General features: G+C 36.4%; 1 protein-coding gene across 8 annotated transcripts in view; it reads right to left on the reverse strand.

Moving 5' to 3' along the window:
- RPS6KA5 (ribosomal protein S6 kinase A5) overlaps positions 1–23,000 on the reverse strand; it is a 200,113-nt gene that overhangs the window by 59,231 nt on the left and 117,882 nt on the right. For all 8 annotated transcript variants that reach the window (XR_004620273.1, XR_004620272.1, XR_004620270.1 and 5 more), the window contains exons 6-7: positions 9,221–9,304; positions 6,993–7,096 (exon numbers count right to left, since the gene is read on the reverse strand). Coding sequence is in view for 2 of the 8 variants with exons in the window: in XM_034642631.1 (XP_034498522.1) it covers positions 6,993–7,096; positions 9,221–9,304 (188 nt within the window). In the remaining 6 variants the exon portion in view is untranslated. The remainder of the gene's footprint in view (positions 1–6,992; positions 7,097–9,220; positions 9,305–23,000) is intronic.

Genomic DNA, 23,000 nt, shown 5'->3' on the forward strand with positions numbered 1-23,000 from the left:
GGGGAATCAGTCAGAGGACGCACTATTTCATGCCGTCAGGTTAAGGCTGCCCTTTGCACCTGTCACCATGACAGATGTGACCTTGCAAAGAGACCCAAATTCTCAAGACAATGATCAAGATTTCCTATAAATCTGAGGCATTTTCAAACTGTTAAAATGCCCATTTAAAATAAGCAAAGTGGTATTAAATTTTTTAATAACAGGCATGACATTAACTATGACTTTAACAAGAAATATGACTGATCACTTTGGAGTTAAATAAACTGGAATAGTGAGAAATTATTTCCTTCCTAGTCTGTCCTGTAATTGGTATGTTTAGAAAAATGTAACGGTTTTATTCAAGTAAACTGATGCACAGTGAATTTCCCACACACAAAGTGTACGCTTTGGTAAGTTGTAACACATGTACACCCGTGAGATCACTGCCACAGCCAAAGAAAAGAACATACCCAACCGCCCTCCAAAGGTTCCTGGTGCCCCTTGGTCCTCTCTTCTGCTCCCCTTCCCAGTCAACTGCCCCTCAATCAATTCCCACACTTGAGCCAGCTTATTTATCCTCAGAACCTCTTGAATGAAGGGGAAGGTGGGTCGCCTTAAGGAAGGGCTCTGAAAATTCATACTGTGAATCTTCCTCCCAGCCTTCCTTGAAGGGGCCTATAGCTTTTTATCAGAGGAACTGTTCATTGGCGAAAAGGAATTAACCACTTTCTGGGGACTACTGGACTCTGGCTCTGAACTGACAGTAATTCCAGGAAACCCCAATCATCACTGCGGCCCACCAGAGTCAGGTTTATATTATAGAGTCAGGTGACCAAGAGAGTTTCAGCTCCATCTCATGGTGGCTTCAGTGGGTCCCTGATGCCATCCTGCACTTATTTCCCCAGTTCCAGAATGCATAACTGGAAGAGACATAGTTAGCAGTTGTCACAATCCCCACATTGGTTCCCTGACCTATGGAGGAAAGACAGTTATAATGGAAAAGGCAAAATGGAAGCCATTACAGGGGCGCCTGGGTGGCACAGCGGTTGAGCGTCTGCCTTCGGCTCAGGGCGTGATCCCGGCGTTATGGGATCGAGCCCCACATCAGGCTCTTCCGCTATGAGCCTGCTTCTTCCTCTCCCACTCCCCCCTGCTTGTGTTCCCTCTCTCCCTGGCTGTCTCTATCTCTGTCGAATAAATAAATAAAATCTTTAAAAAAAAAAAAATGGAAGCCATTACAACTGCCTCTACCTGGGGGAAATGGTAAAACCAAAAGTGATACAGCATTCCTGGGGGATTGCAGAGATGAATGCCACCATCAGAGACCTGAAAGATGTAGGTGTGGTGATTCCCACCTACCCTCTTGCCTCTTTGGTCTGTGCAGAAGACAGATGGATCTTGGAGAGGACAATGGAGTATCATCAATTTAACCAGGTGGTGGACTTCAACAGCAGTGTTGTACCAGACATGGTTCCGTTGCTTGAGCAAATTCACACGCCCTGGTACGCAGCTATTCATCTGGCATATGCTCTTCTCTCCACCCCTCTCCAAAAGGCCCAGCAGAAGGAGTTGCTTTCAGCTAGCAAGGCCAGCAATGTACCCTTACTGTCCTAGCTCAGGGGTACATCAACTCTCCAGCCCCGTGTCCTAAGTTAGTTTTTGAGGCTCCCGATCACCTTTCTCTTCTGTACCACACTGATCAACATGTTATGTTGATGACCTTATGCTGATCGGACCTAGTAAGAAAGAAGCAGCACCTACTCTGGACTGGGAAGAGAGCTGTATGTCAGAGGGTGGAAAATAAATCGAACTGAAATTTAGGGACCTTCAAGGGTAGTGATTTCAAAGGGTCCAGTTGTATGGGGCATGTCAAGATACTATTTCCAAGGTGAAGGATAAGTTGCTGCATCTGACCCTACAACTAAAAAAGCAGCACAATGCCTAGTGGGCCTCTTTGGATTTTAGAGGTAACATATTCCCCATTTGAGGGGAGGACTCCAGCCTGTTTTCCAAGTGGCCTGAGAAGCTGCTGTTGAGGGGGCCCAGAACAAGAGAAGGCTCTGCAACAGGTCCAGGCTGCCGTTCCAGCTGCTCTGCCCCTTGGGCCTTATGTTACAGCAGATTCAATAATGCCTGAGGCATCAGTGGGAGATAGGGAAGCTTTTGGAAAGTCTGGTAGGCCCGCAGAGGTGAACTACAGTACAGACTCATAGGATTTTGGATCAAAACCCTGTCATCTTCTGCAGATAACTACTCCCCTTTTGAGAAACAGCTCTTGGTCTGCTAATGGGCCTAAACAGGGACTGAACACTTAACTATGGGCCCCCAAGTTCCATGAGACCTGAGATGCCCATCATATGCTGGGTGTTATCTGATGCATCAGCAGCACTCCCTCATCAAATAGAGGTAGTAGACACGAGATGGGGCCTGAGCAGGTCCTGAAGGCCCAACTTACATGAACAAGTGACCTGGATGCCCGCGCCCCCCGCTCCCGCTCCATGCCTTCTCTCTCGCAGCCTGCATCTGTGGCCTCATGGGTGGTTCCCTATGACAGCTGACAGAGGAAGAGAAGACTCAGGCCTTGTTTACAGATAGTTCTGCACGAGAAGCAGGCACCAGCCGAAAGTGGACAGCCGCAGCACTATAGCTCCTTTCTGGCACATCCGGGAAGGACACGGTGAAGGGAAATCTTCCCAGTAGGCAGGACTTGGAGCAGTGACCTGGATGCTCATTTTGTTTGGAAGGAGAAATGGCCAGACGTTCAATTTTATACTGACTAATGGGCAGTGGCCAATGGTTTGGCTGGATGGTCAGGGACTTGGAAGAAGTAAGATTAGAACTGGTGACAAGGAAGTCTGGTTGACAAAGATGTATGAGTAAGAGGTACATGGATAAACCTTTCTGAGTGGGGAGAAAAAAATGTAGAGACATTTGTGTCCCACGTGAATGCTCACCAAAGGGTGACCTCAGCAGGGAGGATTTTAATAATCAAGTGAATAGGGGGATCTCTTCTGTAGATAGCAGTCTCTTTCCCTAGTCAACCCCGCAGCAGAGCCCAACACTGAGTGCCCACTACGGCACCAATGCCCAGGGTGATCAGCCAGTTACATGGTGGCAGATTGATTACATGGGACTGCTTCTATTACGGAAGGGCCGATGTTTCATCCTACCTGGAATAGATGTGTATTATAGACACGGATTTACTTTCCCTGCATGCAGTGCTTCTGCTAAAACAATCATCTGTGGACTTACAAGATGCTTAGTGCTCTGTCACGGTATTCTACACAGCATGGCTTCTAATCAAGGAACTCACTTCATAGCAAAAGAAGTGTAGCACTGGGCCCACGCTCATGGAATTCACTGGTCCTTACCAAGTTCTCCACCGTCTTGAAGCAGCTGGCGTGATAGGACAGTGGAATGGCCTTTTGAAGAGACAGAATGTGAGCTAGGTGACAATATGTTGCAGGGCTCTTGCAAGGTTCTCCAGAAGGCTGTAAATGCTCTGAATCCATATCCAGTATATGGTGCTGTTTCTCCCATACCAGGATTCATGGACCCAGAAATTATGGGGTGGAACTGGGAGTAGCACAACTCACTTTACTCCCAAGTGACTCACTAGCAAAATGTTTGCTCCCTGTTCCCGACTTTATGCTCTGCTAGCCCAGAGGTCTTAGTTCTGGGAAAAGGAATGCTTCCACCAAGAGACACACAATGAATGATTCCACTGAGCTAGAAATTAAGACAGTCATACAGCCACTTGGGGCTCCTCATTCCTTTGAATCAACAGGCAAAGAAGGGAGTTCTGGTGCTGGCTCTGGTGACTGATCATCACCACCAAGGGGAAATTGGACTATTACTCCGCAGCAGAAGAAAGAGTGTCCAAAACATATGAGATCCCTTAGGGTATCTGTTAGTATTACCATGCCCTGTGATTAAGGTCAACTGAAAACTATAACAACACAACCTAGGCAGAAATACTAAAGGCCCAGATTCTTCAGGAATGACTCTCTGGATCATCCCACAAGGTCCTTGCTGAAGACAAAGGGAATACAGAGTAGGCAGTGAAAGAAGGTAGTTATAAACACCACCTATGACCCCGTGACCCATTACAGAAATCGCTGTATTTCCTCCTCATTTTGTTATGAATATATCTGTGTGGGAATACGTGTGTATTAATCATTCTAATATATATATATTACAATATGTCTTTGTTGCCTTTCCCCTCTTACTGCTTTATCATGCAAGATAAGATGCACTAGCTTTATATCGTGGTATTTAAGTATTGTTAATTTTTATCATAGTATTTAAGTTACGGGATTTCAAGAAGAGGGAACATCACTTAAGGATTTTATGTAAGGGGTTAATGGGTATTCCATTGTATGTAGGATAGCTGTATCACGTTTGGTGGAGTTATGACCTTGTTATTGTCTTTCTTTATTTGGAGATTAAGTACAGTTTAAGGAAACTGTGCATGGCTGCCAAATTGACACTGGGTGGACTTGTGATGGTTAATCCCAAGTGTCACTTGACTGCGCTACAGATTGCCCAAATTTAACATTGCTATGGGTGTGCCTGTGAGAGTGAATCTCAATGAAATTAGCATCTGAATTGGTAGACTCAGTAAAGTAGAGTCCTCTCGCCAGTGTGAGCAGCAACCAATCCCTTAAGGGCTTGAGTAGAACAACAACAACAAAAAAAGCAGAGAAGAGTGGATTCAGCCCCTTGCTGCCTGCCTGCTTAACATAGGATGCTGGTCTTTTGCCATTGCACTGGGATTCATATTCACAGGCTCCTCTTATTCTCAGGACTGGGTCTCCAGCTTGCAGACGGCAGATCATGGGACTTCTCAGCCTCCATACACACACACACACACACACACACACACACACACACACAAATCCTAATGGTTTTGTTCCTCCGGAGAACCTGCCACAATCCGCCTCTATCTGTGGCCACTCCAGTGAGTACACAGCGACATCTCACTGTGGTTTACTCTGCATTTACCTAAAGACTAATGATGTTGGTCATCTTTTCACGCGCTTATTTGCCACTCATAGATCTTCTCTGGTGAGCTGTTAAAATCTTTTGCTCATTTTTCAAAATGGAGGGTTTCCCCCCTTGAGTTTTGAGAGTTCCTTATGTATTCTGGACACCAGTCGTCGATCAGCTGCAGGATTTGTCATTTTTCTCCCAGTCTGTGGCTTGTCTTTCCACTTCCTTGGTTTCCTTCAAAGAGCACACATACTTAATTTTGATAAAGTCCCATTTATCAGTGTTTTCTTTTACGGGCTGCACTTCTTGTGTCCTATCTGAGAAGTCTTTGCCTAACCCAAGGTCACAACGATTTTCTTCTATGTTTTCTTCCAGCAATGTTGTAGTTTTAGATTTTACATTTAGATCTATGATCTATTTCTAATTTTTCTATAAAGTACAAAGTATTTATTGAAGTTCATTTTTTCCCCATATGATAGCTCATGGTTCTAGCATTTGTTGAAAAGACTATCTTTTCTCTACCAAATTGACTTTGCACCTTTGTAAAAAACAAAACAAAACAAAAAAACAGAAACAGTCATCTATACCTGTGTGGTTCTGTTTCTGGACTCTCTATTCTGGTTCGTTGATGATTTATCTATCTCAATATTAACACCACAGTGTCTTAATTATTGTAGCTTGTAAGCCCTGAAATCAGCTTTGGTCTACTTTTTCAAAGGTGATTTGGCTATTCTACGACCTCTGCATACCTCTATGAATTTTAGGTTGTCAACATCTACGGGATAAAAAACAACAACAAAATAGCCTGCTGGGACTGTGATTGTGTTGAATCTGCAGATCAGTTTAGAGAGAAATCACATCTGAACTATACTGAGTAGCTCCCTTACACGTGTGTGCTTATCAATACTTCACTGAATACCCAAGAGGTACCTTCTGCAAGTCTCTGGATGTCTCTCTGACTCTGCCCTGCAAATGCTAGGTGCCTGGTCCTCCTGGACTCAGTTCCACATCACCTCAACTCTGCCTGGGCCTCCCTTCCCTGTTCTTTAGCCTGGATACTCTCTCAAGGCAGTAAGCTGGGCAATCAGAGGGCTCACCTCATTTATTTTCCGTCTCTCTGTGTTCACTGTCCTTCACTGCTAGAAGTTGAATGTCTTCGACAGTGCTGTTTCAGATATTTTGCCCATTTTAAAAATTGTTTCAGGCAGGAAAGTAAATCCGGTCCCTGTTATTCCATCTTGGTGGAAGTCTCAATTTTTAATTTTTAATGTCAAATCTGTTCTCAAAGTTATAAAATTCAAGTAAAAACAGGACAAAAACATAACTAGTAATTAGTATAATGTTTTATCACTGTTCGTTTATTTGTTCATTAATCCATTTCATTCCAAAAGTATTTATTAAACTCTGCATAGTTAGCACTGTGCTGGCACCTGAGCATACAATCCTGAAGATCAAAGCCAGATGTGCCCCTTGCTCTCACCGAGCTTACAATCTAGTGGGACAGACAGACATTAATCAAATAACTAGGAACACATATGTAACACTGCAATCGTGACAGCTGCTATGAAGAAAAGACTAGAAGAATGCTACTATGATAACCTACAGGAGGGTGATTTTATGGTATTTGTTTCTATTGAGCCTAATATATCCATGAGTTGAAAATATCACTATTTTTTCTTTATTTGCCAAGAAATTACATTCGGTTTACAGTAGGGAAAAAGTGTCCAACAAATACACTTCTCAATATATGATGTACTAGGTTAGGATAATAAATGAAGTGCTTAGGAGCACATAAAATTTTGACACTATCCTTATGAGACTTAAGATGTAAGTGGGCACATAAAATAAAAAGAAATATAAATTTTATATATCTACATTGAATATAAATGGAAGTTAACCACTTGAACATCACTTTGTCTACCTTCATTTAAAAAATTATCTTTTCTATCGGCCTTAATTTCAGAAATTCGATAAGTTTCTTTGAGAAAACAACCCATTTATTTTATTTTGGTAAGTCTTACCTAGATATCTCAGCTTGGGAATTCTTCTCCCCATCCACAGTGAAAGGAGATGCTCCAGTAAGTAATTCATACATTAGAACACCTAAACTCCACCAGTCAACTGCCTATAAAACAATAATGTCATTTTACAGAATATGAATATATATTTTATAAGAAAGGAAAATCGAAGAGAATAAAACTATATATTTGAAAAATATTTTAACAAAAAGATCTTGTATATAGCTTTCTGTGCAAGGAGTATTAAATGAAGCACATGCAAGAAAGACATTTATAGAACAAATATCCAGGTATCCTCAGAATAGAATTTAAACACAGCAAAGTCAATCAAGGGACTAAAGGTGTTTTCATTATTTCTTAAATCATTAAGTAATGGTTTTATTTTGGTTAATTTTTTTAAATTTTAAAATTTATTTTAAATTTAAAAGATTTGTTATTTTTAAAGATTTTATTTATTTATTTGATAGAGAGAGAGAGAGAGCATGAGATGGCGGAAGGTCAGAGGGAGAAGCAGACTTCCCACTGAGAGGGTAGCCTGATATGGGACTTGATCCTGGGACTCTGGGATCATGATGTGAGCTGAAGGCAGTTGGTTAGCTGACTGAGCCACCCAGGTGCCCCAAATTTTAAAAATTTTAAGTAAAATCTTCAGACTTATGGTGGGGGGAAAAAAGAGCATTCAGCATTTTTATTAATTATTTAGATACAATAAATATTATGAAATTCCTGGAGTCAGAGAACAAAAATGAAAAAAATCCCATCTAAAGGTATCATATTTTCATAATCACCTAAATCAATTTTTCTTATAGGACCTATCACATACATCTTCATTTATGTGTCTTAAATTGTGGGAAATGTGAAGATACTTAAAATGATATAAAATAAAATGAGATCTAAATTGGAAACCAATTTATAAATGCAGCTACCTAAACTGAGAGCATAGCAAATTATATATAATTTAAAGAATCCTGACATATTGAAAATTAGTTCTTTTATAGTTAGGCAAATCAAGATTTCAATATCTGTTGAATACACAAGCTTACACCAATGAAATGTTAACTGGATGCTAAAATTTTTAACTCTGCTTCCAAATTTCAGGGCAAAGGTTTCAGAGAGATGATGCATATTTTTATGAACCTAGAGCTGTTTTAAAGAAAACACATAATGATAAAGTATAAAACATGATCAGGCCAACTGCAATCATAAAAGGAACAGTGTGTAGCCAGGTACACTGATAAGCACTTTGTATATACAGTCACATTTAATCAACTCAAAGTCAGCAAGGTGTTCCATGAACAGGAAAGAGTATTTATTGACTAGCTATATTCCAGACCTCAGGTATACAGGAATTCTAGGAGGTTCTATAAGGTTTTTGTCCCTAAAAATTGGTTACATTAGGTCTTAGAAGGTAATTTTCAAATTTTAACAGTTACAAATTCCTAACAAACTGTTGGGGACAACAGTTTCAAAGATTACCATGAAGCAAATGAAACCAGCAATTCAATTATTTTATTCATACAAGCCGTTTTACTGCCACCTGAATCAGGACCCTCAGAATGTTTTGCTGTTGGATTTGAAACCAGCTGTTGAGATGATATAGCTCAACAGATTCCTAATCATATGGCCTGAAACTAATACCACACCAACCTGAAGAACAGGCTTTGGTATATGATTAGTTATTAGTAAGGAGAACAAAGATTCTCCACACTTATAGGTGGGATTTTGAAAGGGGATGAGGGACAGGGGAAGATGAGGACCAAAAAATAGTCGAAATTCCTTATTTGGAGAAAATTATTAGTACAGCAAAAGCATTAAGATGGCACTAAAGAAATCTGTACCCTTTAATACAGGATGAAAAAATATGTGACCTAGATTTTATAACAAAACTGCTTAAGATGATTCTACAGTCTTCATTTTGCACATACAAAGGGAAATGAGGTTTTTAGAGGGCTTAGGAAAACAAACTTGGACTATCTTGAATGCAGGATTTTTTTCTTTCTCCAAGGACTGTTACAATGCTTATTTCTGTTGAAGAGATAATCAACAAAGTCTATCTTTCCCCCCTAAAACACTAGTAATCATAATGTGTTCATGTACACAAAGCAAAGGAGAGAAAACAATGAAGGTAAGACAATACCAGAAAGAGGGCTCCGTTGAAGAGATTGGACCTGGGTTATTAACTAGGGTAGTTATTATACATTTCATGGAGATAGAAGAAGTGTAGAACATACCTTGTCGTGTCCTGAATCTCCCCCTCTGACAATATCCGGTGCCATGTATTCAATAGTCCCACAAAAGGAATATGCTCTTTCAGCCTTAAACAGTCAAACAAACAAAAAGGCATTTGATTTCAAACCAAACAAATGACAAGAAAGTCAATATTACATGTTAGTGGTTGAGATACACCACAGTAGAAAAGCAGTGGTAGAATCTACTTGACAGACTCCCCGCTTCTCATCAGGACAGGTCATCACCTACATAGTGAGTCCTCTCCAAAGACTTCCTTTGCCTGAAACCCTCCCATTCATCTACCCATCCATCCACACATCCATCCATCCATCCATCCACCCACCCTTCTTCTTTTTTGTAGTCTGTGTGTATATTTTAATTATTGGTTTCTTGTACCATTCTTTTTGTAAAACCTCAAATAGTCCTAGTAGGGTAACAAGAACTGTTCAACACTTTAGTACTTACTTTCCAGATAGGCAAGATTGGGAAAACACTGGGAATCCTTAAGGCAAAAAAGAGACCAAATTCTAAGAAGGAGAATAGGGAGCCCAAAGATGAAAAATGCCAAAAAATATTTTTTCCCACCTTATTTTGTTTAGGTTTGGCACTGCCAATCATATGTTTAGTAATGAGGAACAAAATTGTTTTTCTTTTATAAAAAGACTGTCTCTTAAAGAGAGTTGCTTCTCTTTTGCAGAGTTTTAAAAAGGTCTAGATTTAAAAAACTAAATTTTTAAATGATCAATTGTGTCACACGACTCATCCCAATGAAACAAAGGAGAGTAAATATCTAAATTATTATACAGATATATTAAATATGGAAAAAAGAAGTCCTCTTTAACAAGATACATTCTTATGGCTGTATCTGAAACTTTTTAAGGCACTTTAGTGCCATTAAAATATTTTACAAAATTACTTTAAAGGAAACTTTTCAATTTACACTTTACTCTTCTTCCACTAACAAGGTTTTAAGAAAAATAAGCATTCCTCTTATTTATCCAACTTCAAAAGTAAAGAACACTATTCTAGCAATGTTATAGAATTAGTAGAAGTCCTTTACTTTATTAGGGGAAAGTAAGCCCAAAGACAATAAATATAATGAATTTATTTAAACACTCTGGTAACTAACATATTAAAACTACTTAATTGCATATATATATCATATATATATTATATATCATATAATTAATATGGTTTAAGATTCATTTCTTTCTTTTTATGTGCTATATATGCTGAAAGAGTACTATCCCCAGAAACTAAAATAAATAATTTACTTATGCTTATATCTGCAGGAAATTTTTTTTTATTACCTGGCAGAATAATATTATTGAATAGCTAATATAAACCATACATCAAATATTATCTCTCTGCTTCATCATTTCAGTACCAGATGCTAATTTTGTATTAAACTACTGGAAAAATTAAAGCTAAATAAAATTGATTCCATTTAATATCTGCACAAAAAGTTAACGAGTCATTTTTAACTTTGTTAGACATGCTTGGAAAAATGTGTTAGGAAACATTCCTCTGTTAACTGAATTATTAAAAAAGAAATAGTACAAAATCACTTAAAAATAAAAACCCCAAACTTCATAAACCAGTGTTTTTAGTTAATATACTATTTATTATGCAATAGCCTTTTTTTGGATAAGCCAAAATCACTGTGTAGCTGACAAAGAAACATGAAAATTACTAAGTCAGAGTACTTATTATTTGTTCTCATCTTAAAAGACACCTTTAAAGCATTATATCCTAAATCAAGTTTAGATACACTGAAAAAAAAATAATTCTCCAAACTGGTTTAGGAGTAAAAAGATAAGGAGTTTTGATTGATTGCTTCTCTAGATTTTATTTATTTAGAAAACTAGTCTTTTTAGCAAATATAAACTTTCACTTTCATTTATAGGCAGCTCCATGTCAAACCATTTTGGAAATTATACACATTTCCTTCTAAGTATGAGGCAATGATTAAACTTTACAAGCTGAGGATCAAGAAAATATGCACTCTCTTCTTCAAGATAGATATAAGTTTAGTGTAAAGAGGGTATGAAAAACACAGATCTTATTGATTAAGTGCCAGAAAGGTTTGACAGTCACTACCACTTCCCATGTCTTCCTTTCTCTGATAATGAGAACTATGGCGGCTCAGTTCTTGACTGTCTCAACAGAGGGGAAGCTCAGAACCACATTAAGTGCTCAAAGAGATACTGGCTACCTTCTCTGTGTGATTTTTTAGCTCCTTTTTAATACACTTTAGGTTCTCTGTTTTGTGTTTGCTTTATGTGTTTTTTGGGGATGGTGGTAGTGGAAGGGAGTAGGTAGTATCTACATTAACACAATAATTATTGATTGAAATTCCAGGAGACAGAAAAATTAAAGCCGAAATGTTGGGAAATTCCAGTTACTGAGAAATAATAGTGAACAAAGCATTTCTTAAGTTTCTGTTATTTTAAAACACTGCCTTTTTAGCCTCCTGCAATTCTGTGTCTGCTTCCTCTTCCTCTGCCCCAGTAGAAGTGTTGCTCCCTCTGGGTTTTAACTTATGGTGTATCAGCCTTGACTTCCTAAGAGTTTATCTTTTATCTGTAAACATATCCCTAATTTACTTTTCAATTTGTGTTTATCTGCCTAGGAAGATGCATTTTATCTGAGTGTATACTGAGTGCCTTTCAAATAATTCTACCAAGAAGATAAACTGATGCAGTATGACAGGGGAAGGTCAGTAGTGGGTGCAGGAAAGATTTCTAGGTAATATTTTATGAACTATGATATAAAAAGGCTAGGATAACACAGCTAAATTCTACTGCTTATTATTTGTTCAAAATATCTTTATAGTATTATTCTTCTCAAGGAGACAAGGTAATCAACCTATTTAGCATTTAAGTCCATGCTATATTATAAGCAACATTACTGATTAAAGCTAGCACAGAATTAAAAGATGAGAATTTACTTGAATGTAAAAATGGTAAAAGCAGTGTGTACCATCCTGGCGAATAATATATAGTATTCTTGTGCTTAAGGGATCAGCTGATCAAGGAGGTTTCACTGTTCCTTAGAGAGAAAGATGAGATAGCACTGGACAAAAAACTGGTTTCCTTCTAAGGAAGAATCCAAATACAAACTCAACTGTCAAACTCTTAGGCATTTCTTAATAAATACTAGATTAAATCATCCCTAGCTTTTATTTGCCAATGTTTTATTCTGATCTTATTTATGATAAATTTGTAAGTTAAATATAAATTTACCAATGAGAAGTTTTTTCTCCCTCCTGTATTTTTTCCCATCCTAATTTTGACAAGTCTCACAAGTATCTAGAAACGTTTAATTTTTAAAAAGAAGTAAATATTGGACTGCTAATCATCTATGACTGTACTCACAAGAAAGAAAGGGGAATCCCTAGATGCCAGCCATGAAGAGGGTGCAGAACACCAGTGAGGTAGGCATATGACCTATGCTGTAGCTGCACAAAGGGAGGGCCTTAGCTTAGAAAACAAACAAATAAATATTCCTCTTGTGAAATCAAATCCCGAGGCTGTGCCTCTTATAGATTTAAGGCCTGAATTTACTCTCGTCCTCCATGGTATGGGGAAGTGAGAAAATCTGGTCAACATGGTGTTACTCTGGAACACATGACAGAACCAGAGAAATTTCCACAACCTAGCTGGACCAGGGTTCACATACAGAAAGTCCCAGAGTCTTAAAATTTCTAAATATGTGAACTCAACCAAACTAAACAGAAGGATTACTTGAAATACTAGAACAATAATCTATAAAAGATTAGTATGTTGTAAAAGATGAAAGACATAAAGGAAGGAAAATATTCATAAAATTATGTAGCTGTATAGAAAAGATTAGAAAAGATATGAAAAAGCAAATAGAACCATATAAATGAAAAAATATAGTAATAAAAACAGGCTGACTAAACAAGGTAGACACAACTAAAGAGAGAATCTGCAAACTAGAAGATACATTAGAGAAAATATTGCAAAAGTCCCAAGGAAACTAAATAAAAATACATCCATGAGTGGCAAATTCCATTTCTTAACTTGAGCGATGGTTATAAGTGTTTGCCTTATAATAATCCCCTAATCTGCACATATATTTTGCTTTTGTTTTTGCATATGTTTTATTTTAAAATAAAAAGATAAACCAGTCCATAACTAGATATATCTATGATGGCTAAATTAACAATGAATATGCAATAGAAAATAAAGGCATTTTAAGACAAAGAGAGTTTACTATTCATTAAGTGTTGTTAAAAAAGACATCTAAAGGATGCACTTCAGAAATAAACTGAACTCACAAGAAAAGAGTTAAGTTGTAAGAAGCAATAGTGAACAGAGAAAACAGGTAAATGTGAGAAAATCTAAACAAGGATTGAATTTATAAAATGAAAATTACAGAATAATTAATTTGGGGAATATAACACAACATGGGACCAAATAATAAGTAACAATAACACAGAAAATGAGATGGATAATTGAAGTTAAAGCATTCCATGTTCTTGTAGTGGTCATGGCAATTACAGACATAATTGTTAAGTCAGCATGTAAGTTATAAATTTCAGGGTAATAACCACTAAAAGAATAGAAATAGAGTATATATAACTTCTAGACCATTAGGGAGAAATGAAATAAAGAAATCCTAATAATCTAAATAGGAAAGGAGGGGGAAAAGCAAAGAGAAGTTGTGATAAAAAGAAACACATAGCAAGATAAAAGAAATAAGTAAAAACATATCAGTAATCATAATATACAGATTTAACTCACCAGTTAAAAGATAGAAACTCTCTGGATCAAAAACAAAATCCAGCTATATGTTATTTACAAAAGGCACACCTAAAACATAATGACAAAGAAATATTGAAAGTAAAGAGATGGAAAAAGATATACCAGACCAGCACTAACCAATAGAGAGCTGGAGTATTTTTATTAATAGCAGGAAAATAAACTTTAAGGCAAAAAGATTATTAAAACTAGGTAGAGTTATTACATAATAATAAAAGAAACACTTTACTAGGGAAATAATACCATTCCAAACCTGAATTGCTCAATATTTTTTTGAAAAGCCTTTAACTGTATAAAGCAAAATGGAGAGATCTTCAAGAAGAAATGGACAAATCCACAAATGTAATGGGCATTTCAACATATCTCTTTTATAACTGACCAATCACGCAGGAAAATAATTAGTGAAGCTATAGAGGATTTGCATGACGTTTATGAGAATACACAAAACTTTTATAACAGAGAATACACATTCTTTTCAGGCATACATGTCATATTAACAGAAATTAACCATGTAATAGGTTACAAGGCAAATCTCAAATTCCACAGAAATAAGATCATATATAGTTTGTTCTCCAAACAGAAAGCAATAAAATTAGAACTCACTTACAAAAAGATAACAAAAAAATCCTATATGTTTGAAAACCTAAAAACCCATTTCTAAATAATTCATGGCCCCAAGAAAAAACACAATGGATATTAAGAATAACAGTAAGCATGCCATATATCAGAACTTGTGAGATACATCTAAACTTAAAATTCAGTTTCATTAACAATGAAAAGATTAGTGAGCTGGAGGTCCAACTCAAAAGTTTAGAGAGAGTGTATGAACGAAAAACTCAAAAAGTAAAAGAAACAAAGTAATAAAGGAACATCAGCAAAGAAATAGAAAAAATGAGAAGCTTCACAAAAGCTGTTTCTTGGAAAAGACTAATGGGCAAATTTCTAGCAAACTGTCCAAGAGAAAAAAAGAGGAAAATTACAGATCAATAATATTAATAATTTAAAAGGAAACATTACTACACTGACAATATTTAAAAAATAAGTGAATTCTATGAACAACATGATACGAAAGAATTTAAAAAGAAAAAATGTAACATTTCCTATAAAAATATAACTTACCAAAATTGACTCAAGAAGAAATTGAAAACCTAAATATTATTATAAATATTTTTAAAGAATTAAATAAGTATTTGAAAGCTACTCACACTCACCTAGGAGATGGGAAAAAAATATACACCCTGAGGTGCATTAAGGGGAAATTTTCAGAGGAACAGGATTTCTATCTACATACATGATTCTAAATTCATCTCATGATGTTAGTATAAGCTTGATACCAAAATCAGACAAATGTAATATTAGAAAAGAAAATTACAGGTCAACTTGACAATAAAGTCCTAAATAAAATATCAGCAAAAAAATCCAGCAAAATGTAAAAAAACCCAACAACATAGAAAGTAAAGTTTATTCCAGGAACTGAAAAATGGTTTAACATTCAACAATAACAAAAATCCTATTAAAATAACTCACAACACTAGGTGATTAAAGAGAAAAACCGTAAGAATTTATATCAATAAACAACTAGAAACTAAGAATATAATTCATCTATCAAAAACCTAGAGAAAATACCATACTAAATTGTAAAACCCAAGACATGTATCCTTAAAGTAAAAAGCAAGAGTACACACAAATAAAAGTAGACAGAACAATAAAGCCAAACCAAACCATCCACCACAAATACACAAAAATAAAAATAATGAGAATCACAAAGATATAAAGCTACCATTAGTGACAAGGTGGTTCTAATTTTTTTCTCTTAATATAGTCATTTACATAAAAAAACCCAAGTGAATCTGTCAATTAGTGGAATAGGAATTCAGCAACATTGCTATATACAAGATCAACCATTCTTATGTGTTGCCCAAAAAACCATAAATATTCTAATATTTGTAGAGAGGAATAAAAACTATAAAGTTAACAGAAATGAATCTAATAATGTAAGTATAAAGCATTACATAGAAAGTTATATTATTGAAGGAAATAAAAGATAACTAAATGGGAAAGTATGAATATTCACTTATGCTAATTAATTGATAGGAAGATTCAACATCCAAAGATCACAGTTATTTCCAGATTAATTTATAAATTTAATTCCATAATTCACATGGAGGAACAAAAGATCAAGAATAGAGACTACAGTGAAGAGTCAGACGAAAGGAGGAGAGAATGGTAAGATAAAAGTGAAGAGGCGAAACATCTCACCTCTCCAGATTCAAGACTTACTACAAAATCATAGCCTTTAAGATTTTTTATTTTGATTTAGAGCGAGGCAACCAGACAAATGGAATTGAATGAAGAGAAATAGGAATAGAAATAGACTCCCAGGCATGTACAGGAATTTGGCATATGGCAGAAGTTACCTTAACTGACTATTTGATGATAGTTTAGTCAATTGGGTTAATCTATAAAAAGAGATAAAATAAGATTCCCAATTTGTTTTATATACAAAAATTAATTCCTAGTAAATTAAAATTTTTAATGTGCTAATTTTCAAAAGAAAAGCAAATATTTTACTGCATTGAGGTCAAAAGAGATTTTGTTTTAAAAAATTCAAAGAAATCAACAACCCAATTTTACATCTCAAGGAACTGGAAAAAGAAGAACTAAACCAAAAGTTAGCAGCAGGAAAGAAATTAGTAGACTAGAAATAAATGAAACCAAGAACAGAAAAACAATTGAAAAATTTTAACAAAATAAGAGTTGGTTTTTTGAAAATATCAATAAGACTGAAAAAATATTAGCCAGATTTAAAAAAAAGAGAGATGATTCAAATAAGTAAAATCAGAAATGAAGGAGAAGACATTATAAGAAGCTACTATGAACAATTACACACCAACAAACTGGATAATCTAGAATGGATAAATTCCTAGAAACATACAATTTATTAAGACTGAATCATGAAGAAATAGAAAATCTGAACAGACACATTGTCAGTAAGGAGAATGAAATCAACAACAATCAAAAACCTCCCCCCAGAAAAGCTCAGGACCAGATGGTTTACGGGAAAATTCTAAAAAAACCCCAAAAAACAAAAACAAACAAAAAAAACAAAACATTCAAAGAAGTAGTAAGACCAATCCTCCTCAATTTTCCAAAAAACTGAAGAGAATACTTCCAAACTCATTGGATGAGGCCAGCATTACCCTGATATCAAAGTCGGCAAGAGATACTGCAAGAAAACGACCACCTTATATTTCTGATGAAGACTGATACAAAAATCCCAATTAAATACTAGCAAACCAAATTCAAGAGAACGTTAAAAGGTTTGTGTGACATGACTGAGTGAGGCTTATTCCTGGAATGCATGGATGGTTCAAGACTTGAAAGTCAATCAATTTAAAACACCACATTAACAGAATGAAGAACAAAAACCACATGATCAATTCAATTGATGCAGAAAAAGCAACCCACAAACTTCAACACCCTTTCATGATAAAAACACTCAACAACAAAGAAGGAATAGAAAAAAACTACCTCCATATGGTAAAGGCCATATATGAAAAGCCCACAATAAACATGATGCTCAATGGTGAAAAACTGAAAGCTTTTCCTCTAAGATCAGGAACGAGGTAAGGCTGCTCTTACCACTTCTATTCCATACAGCACTGGAAGCTCTAGCCAGAGCAGTTAGGCAAGAAAAGGAAATAAAAGACATCCAAATTTGAAAGGAAGAAATAAAATTATGTCTGCTTGTAGATGATATAATCTTATATGTAGAAAACCCTAAAGATTCCACACAAAAAACAACTGTTAGAATAAGCACATATATCAAAGTTGCAGTTGTATCAACATACAAAAATCAGTTACATTTCTTTACACTAACAATAAACAATCCAAAAAAAAATTAAGGGGAAAAGATCCCATTTAAAATAGCATCAAGAATAATAAAGTGCTTATGAATTAATTTAACCAATAAGTCAAAAGACCTGACAATGAAACATGATAAAATATTGTGAAAGGAATTAAGGAAGACAGACATAAAAGAAAAGACATCACCTGCTTGTAGATTAGAAGACGTAATACTGTGAAAATGTCCATACTATCCAGAGTAATCTACAGATTCAATGTCCTTTCTAAATCCCAATGGCATTTTTTTGCAAAAATAAAAAAAATATGAAAATTCATATGAAATCTCAAGGGACCCCGAATAGCCAAAACAATCTTGAAGAAGAACAAAGTTGGCAGTGTCACACTTCCTGATTTCAAAACATACTACAAAGCTACAGTAAGCAATACATCTTTGTAGTGGAATCAAGACAGACATATAGAGCAATGGAACAAAACAGAGAGCCCAGAAATAAACCTGACAGTGCATTCGGTCAAATGATCTTCAACAAGGGTGTGGAGACCATGCAATGAGCAAAGGATGGTCTCTTCAACAGATGATGCTAGGAAAAGTGCACAGCTGCATGCAAAAGAATGAAGCTGGACCCTTACTTCACACCAAATACAAAAGTTAACTCAAATGGACTGAAGACCTAAAACTAAGACCTAAAACTATAGACTCCTAGAAGAAAAAACAGAAGGAAAGTTTCACGACACTGATTTGGCAATTATTTCTTGGATATGATACTGAAAGCACAAGCAACGAAAACTGACAAATGGGACAATATCAAAAACTTCCTTGCATCAAAGGAAACAAAGTGGAAAGACAACTTACAGAATAGGAGAGAAAATTTACAAATCACATATCTGATAAGTGGTTAATAACCAGAATATAAAAAGAACTACAACTCAACAAGAAAAAAGCAAATAACCTGATTAAAAACTAGGCAACGAATTTCAACAGTCATTCTTCCAAAGATGATAAACAAGAGACCAACAAGCACATGAAAAGATGCTCGACATCACTAATCATGGAAGAAATGCAAATAAAAACTATAATAAGATATCACCTCACACCCATTAGGAGGCCTGCTATCACAAAGGCAGAGATACTAAGTATAGCTGAGGATGTGGAGAAACTGGAACCCTTGCACATTGTTGGTGGGAATATAAAATGGTGCAGCCTCTATGGGACATATTAAGGATGCTCCTCAAAAAAAATTACAAATAAAATTATCATGGGGGAAAATAATACAATCATACGATCTAGCAATTCTACTTCTGGATATACATCTAAAAGAACTGAAAGCATTACCTCAAAGAGATATTTGTACACCTATGTTCAATGCAACATTATTCACAATAGCCAATAAATGGAAGCAACCCAAATGTCCATTAGTGGATGAATAAAGTGTGATATATATAATATATTATAATATTAATTAGCCTTAAAAAAGAAGGAAATTCCATCACATGCTACAACATTAATGAACCTGGAGGCCGTTACGTTAACTGAAGTAAGCCAGTCACGAAAATAAATACCCTATGATTCTACTTACGTTAGGTATCTAAAGTAGTCAGACTCACAGAAACAGAAAGTAGAATGGTGGTTGCCAGGGGCTAGGAGGAGGGAAAAGTGGGGAGTTGTTCAGTGGGTATAGAGTTTAGTCCTGCAAGATAAAAATTTCTAGAGACCCGCTGCACAATAGTGTGAATACAATTAATGCTATTGCTGTACACTTAAAAATAGTTTAGACTATAATTTTTATGTGTATTTTACCACAATTAAAATTTTTTTAAATAATCCATTGTAAATATGAAAAGATTAGTAAATTTGATTTTACTAAAATGTCAAATCTGATGATGGGAAAAATACCATTAAAGACAAGTGAAAGACTTGGAAAAGAAAGTATATAATTACAAATGATAGGTGTCTAGAATATTTAAAGAACTTCAGAAAACCAATGATATCAGAAAAAACTTGCAACACTGAGAAAACACAGAAGCCTAAATGTATCTCAGCAGGAGAATGGAGAAGTAAACTGGATAATTCATTTAAAAGAATATTATACATGGGAAGCCTGGGTGGCTCAGTTGGTTAAGCGGCTTCCCCACTTATGCACTGAGTTTATCCCTCCGAAGGTCAGTGTTCGGTAATCTTCCCCCTTCTATCATTATTACACTGACCCCCACTTCCTTTCCAAGAATGCGTCAACCAGCATATGACGTCTGTCATTTCTCCCACCTTAAAATAAAAAGACCTCTACCTCACTCCATCCTCTGCTGTCCTCCCCACATGATTTCACTATTCCTTTTTACAGAAAACCCCAAAAGTTGCCTTAGGTTGTGGAGGACAATATGTCTATTCCCATTCTCTCTCTCCTGAGATTCAGACTGAGCCAACGCTCCATCTCCAGTCCAAACCTTATTTGACCTAACAATAGTATTTGACATAGTTGATTGCGTTCATCCTAGAAACATTTCTTCACTCGGCTCCTAAGGCAACACACTTGCCTGTTTTATTCCAGCTTCCCAATCCCTTTTTCCCAGTCTTCTTTGCTGGCACCTTCTCCTCTTTTTACTCTAAATGTCACAGTAGCCTGGGGTTCAGAGCTTTGTCCCTTTTTCTTTCCCATCTGTACTTACTCTGTTGATATTCTCCTCCATTTTCTTTTTTAAAAATATATATTTTATTAATTTATTTGAGAGAAGGGAGAGAGAACACGAAGGGAGAGAGAACACGGAGGGAGAGTGAGAGGGAGAAGCAGACTCCCCACTGAGTGGAGAGCCCAACGTGGGGCTCAATCCCAGGACCCCAGGATCATGACCTGAGCCCAAGGAAGATGCTTAACAGACTGAGCCACCCTAACGGCCCTCTCCTTCATTTTCATGATTTTAAATATTACTTATATATTGGCAAATTCCACATTTATATCTCTACGTGAGACTTCTCCCCCAAACTCCAGACTCAGATCTCCTATTGCCCACTGGACATCTCTGTAAGTCTAATAGTCACCCCAAATTCAAGCTGCTCAAATGCACTCTTCTACCTACCCAAAATCTTTCCATCAGAAGCCCAATCCATGTTAGTTGATAGCAACTTCATCCTTTTGGCCATTCTGGCCATAGACCTTAGGGATCCCCTGATTCCTCTTGCTCTCTCACAACCCACGTCCAACCCATCAAGAAATTTCATTACCTCTAATGTCAAAATACATCTAAAATCTGACTACTTATTACAAATTACTCTGCCACTGCATGGTCTAAAGCATTACCATCTCTTGCTGGGATTAGAGCAACAGTTTCCTAACTGGTCTCCATGTCTCTAGACTTGTCCCACTACAAGAATACCATGCTTGGCAAACAGAATTACGTTTCTAAATTAAGTCAGATCATCTCACTCCTCTATTCAAAACTTTCTAATGGCCCCCATTTCACTAAAAGAAGTCACAGTCCTCACAACAGTTTTCAATGCCCTGCATGATCTATACAATCCTTCTTCCATATGACCACCTCCACGCCCTTACTTCCTGCTGTTCTGAGCCTCACTCATTCTATACACTTAAACTGTATTCCTCATTGTTCCACAAACAGCCCAGGCATATTCCCACCTCGGATCTTTCAAACCAGCTGATCTCTCTGCCTAAAAATCTCTTTCCTAAGATACTGATATGGCTCACACTCTCACTTCCTTCATGTTTCTACTCAACTGTCACTTTCTCAGCAAGACCATTCCTGGATCTGATTTAAAAGTGCAACTTTTTCAGGCACCTGGGAGGCTCAGTCCTCTTGATTTCAGCTCAGGTCATGATCTCAGGGTTGTGAGGTCGAGCCCATGTTGGGCTCTGCGCTGGGCATGTAACCTGCTTAAGATTCTCACCCTCCTCTTACCCCTCCCTGCCCCCTCTTTCTTATTTTTTTATTTTTATTTTTTTAAAAGAGTTTTTATTTATTTGACTGAGGTAAAGACAGCCAGTAAGAAAGGGAACACAAGCAGGGGGAGTGGGAGAGGAAGAAGCAGGTTTCCAGTGGAGGAGCCTGATGTGGGGCTCGATAGCAGAACACCGGGATCACGCCCTGAGCCGAAGGCAGATGCTTAACAACTGAGCCACCCAGGTGACCCCTGCCCCCTCTTTAAAAAAAAAAAAAAAAGTGCAACCTTTTCCTAGTGTATTTGTCTTCTTGCAACTTCCCACTATCTAACATATTTCATACATATTTTACTTATTTACTTGTTATTGGCTGCCTCCCTGTCTAGAGTAAAGATTTTTGTCTATTTTGTTCATTGTTAGATTCCAATACCAGATAGAACAATGTGTGGATCACAGAAGACATTCAACTGATATTTGCTGAATGAGTGGGAAACAATGCAAAATGTTGATAACTGTACATGTGAATAGTGGCTGCACAGATTCTGTTATATCATCTTTAAATATTTTTATTATTTAAATATTTCATAATATAAAAAATTAAAAAGAAATTTGGAAGATACAAACATTAATTAATCACACTTATGCAATATCAGTTAATATTTCAGAATATTTTTTGCTAAATTCCCCTTAAGGGTTTGAAAGTCCCTGACATTCAGCATGGGTTTTAAGTAATTTCCCCCTTTTTCATGGAAAATAGATAAAAATAATCTATTTTCAGATTAATACATTTATATTAATATAGAATAATGTGACTGCTAAATATAATTTTCAAGTAAATAAAAATTATATATATTTAACCTGATTTGAACAAATGGAATATATTATAGAAGTTTCTGTGAAAAGAATCTCCACTCAAAAGTTGTCCCTGCTTGCTCTGTGATGTCATTTACATTAAACCTGCCCTCTGAACTTGTCTGTTGAACTTGCCTTACAGTTAGAAAGAGTATTACAATAAATCTTATCAGAGCCAATAATTTCTACCATAAGAAAAGTAACAAAGGAATCTATGAGGCAGACATCTGAGGGCAAAGCCCTGTCTGTCTCTCTCCCCTCCTCCTGTCCAAACGTAAGGGATCCAGTCCAGGATGGGGCAGAAGAACTTTACAAACAAATGGTTGAAACTAATGTGCTAGCATCTGTTTACTGTAATACTGTTTAAGTAGAAGAAAGATTGGGGTAAT

Source organism: Ailuropoda melanoleuca, chromosome 14 (genome assembly GCF_002007445.2).
Source record: "Ailuropoda melanoleuca isolate Jingjing chromosome 14, ASM200744v2, whole genome shotgun sequence".
Classification (NCBI taxonomy): Eukaryota; Metazoa; Chordata; class Mammalia; order Carnivora; family Ursidae; genus Ailuropoda; species Ailuropoda melanoleuca.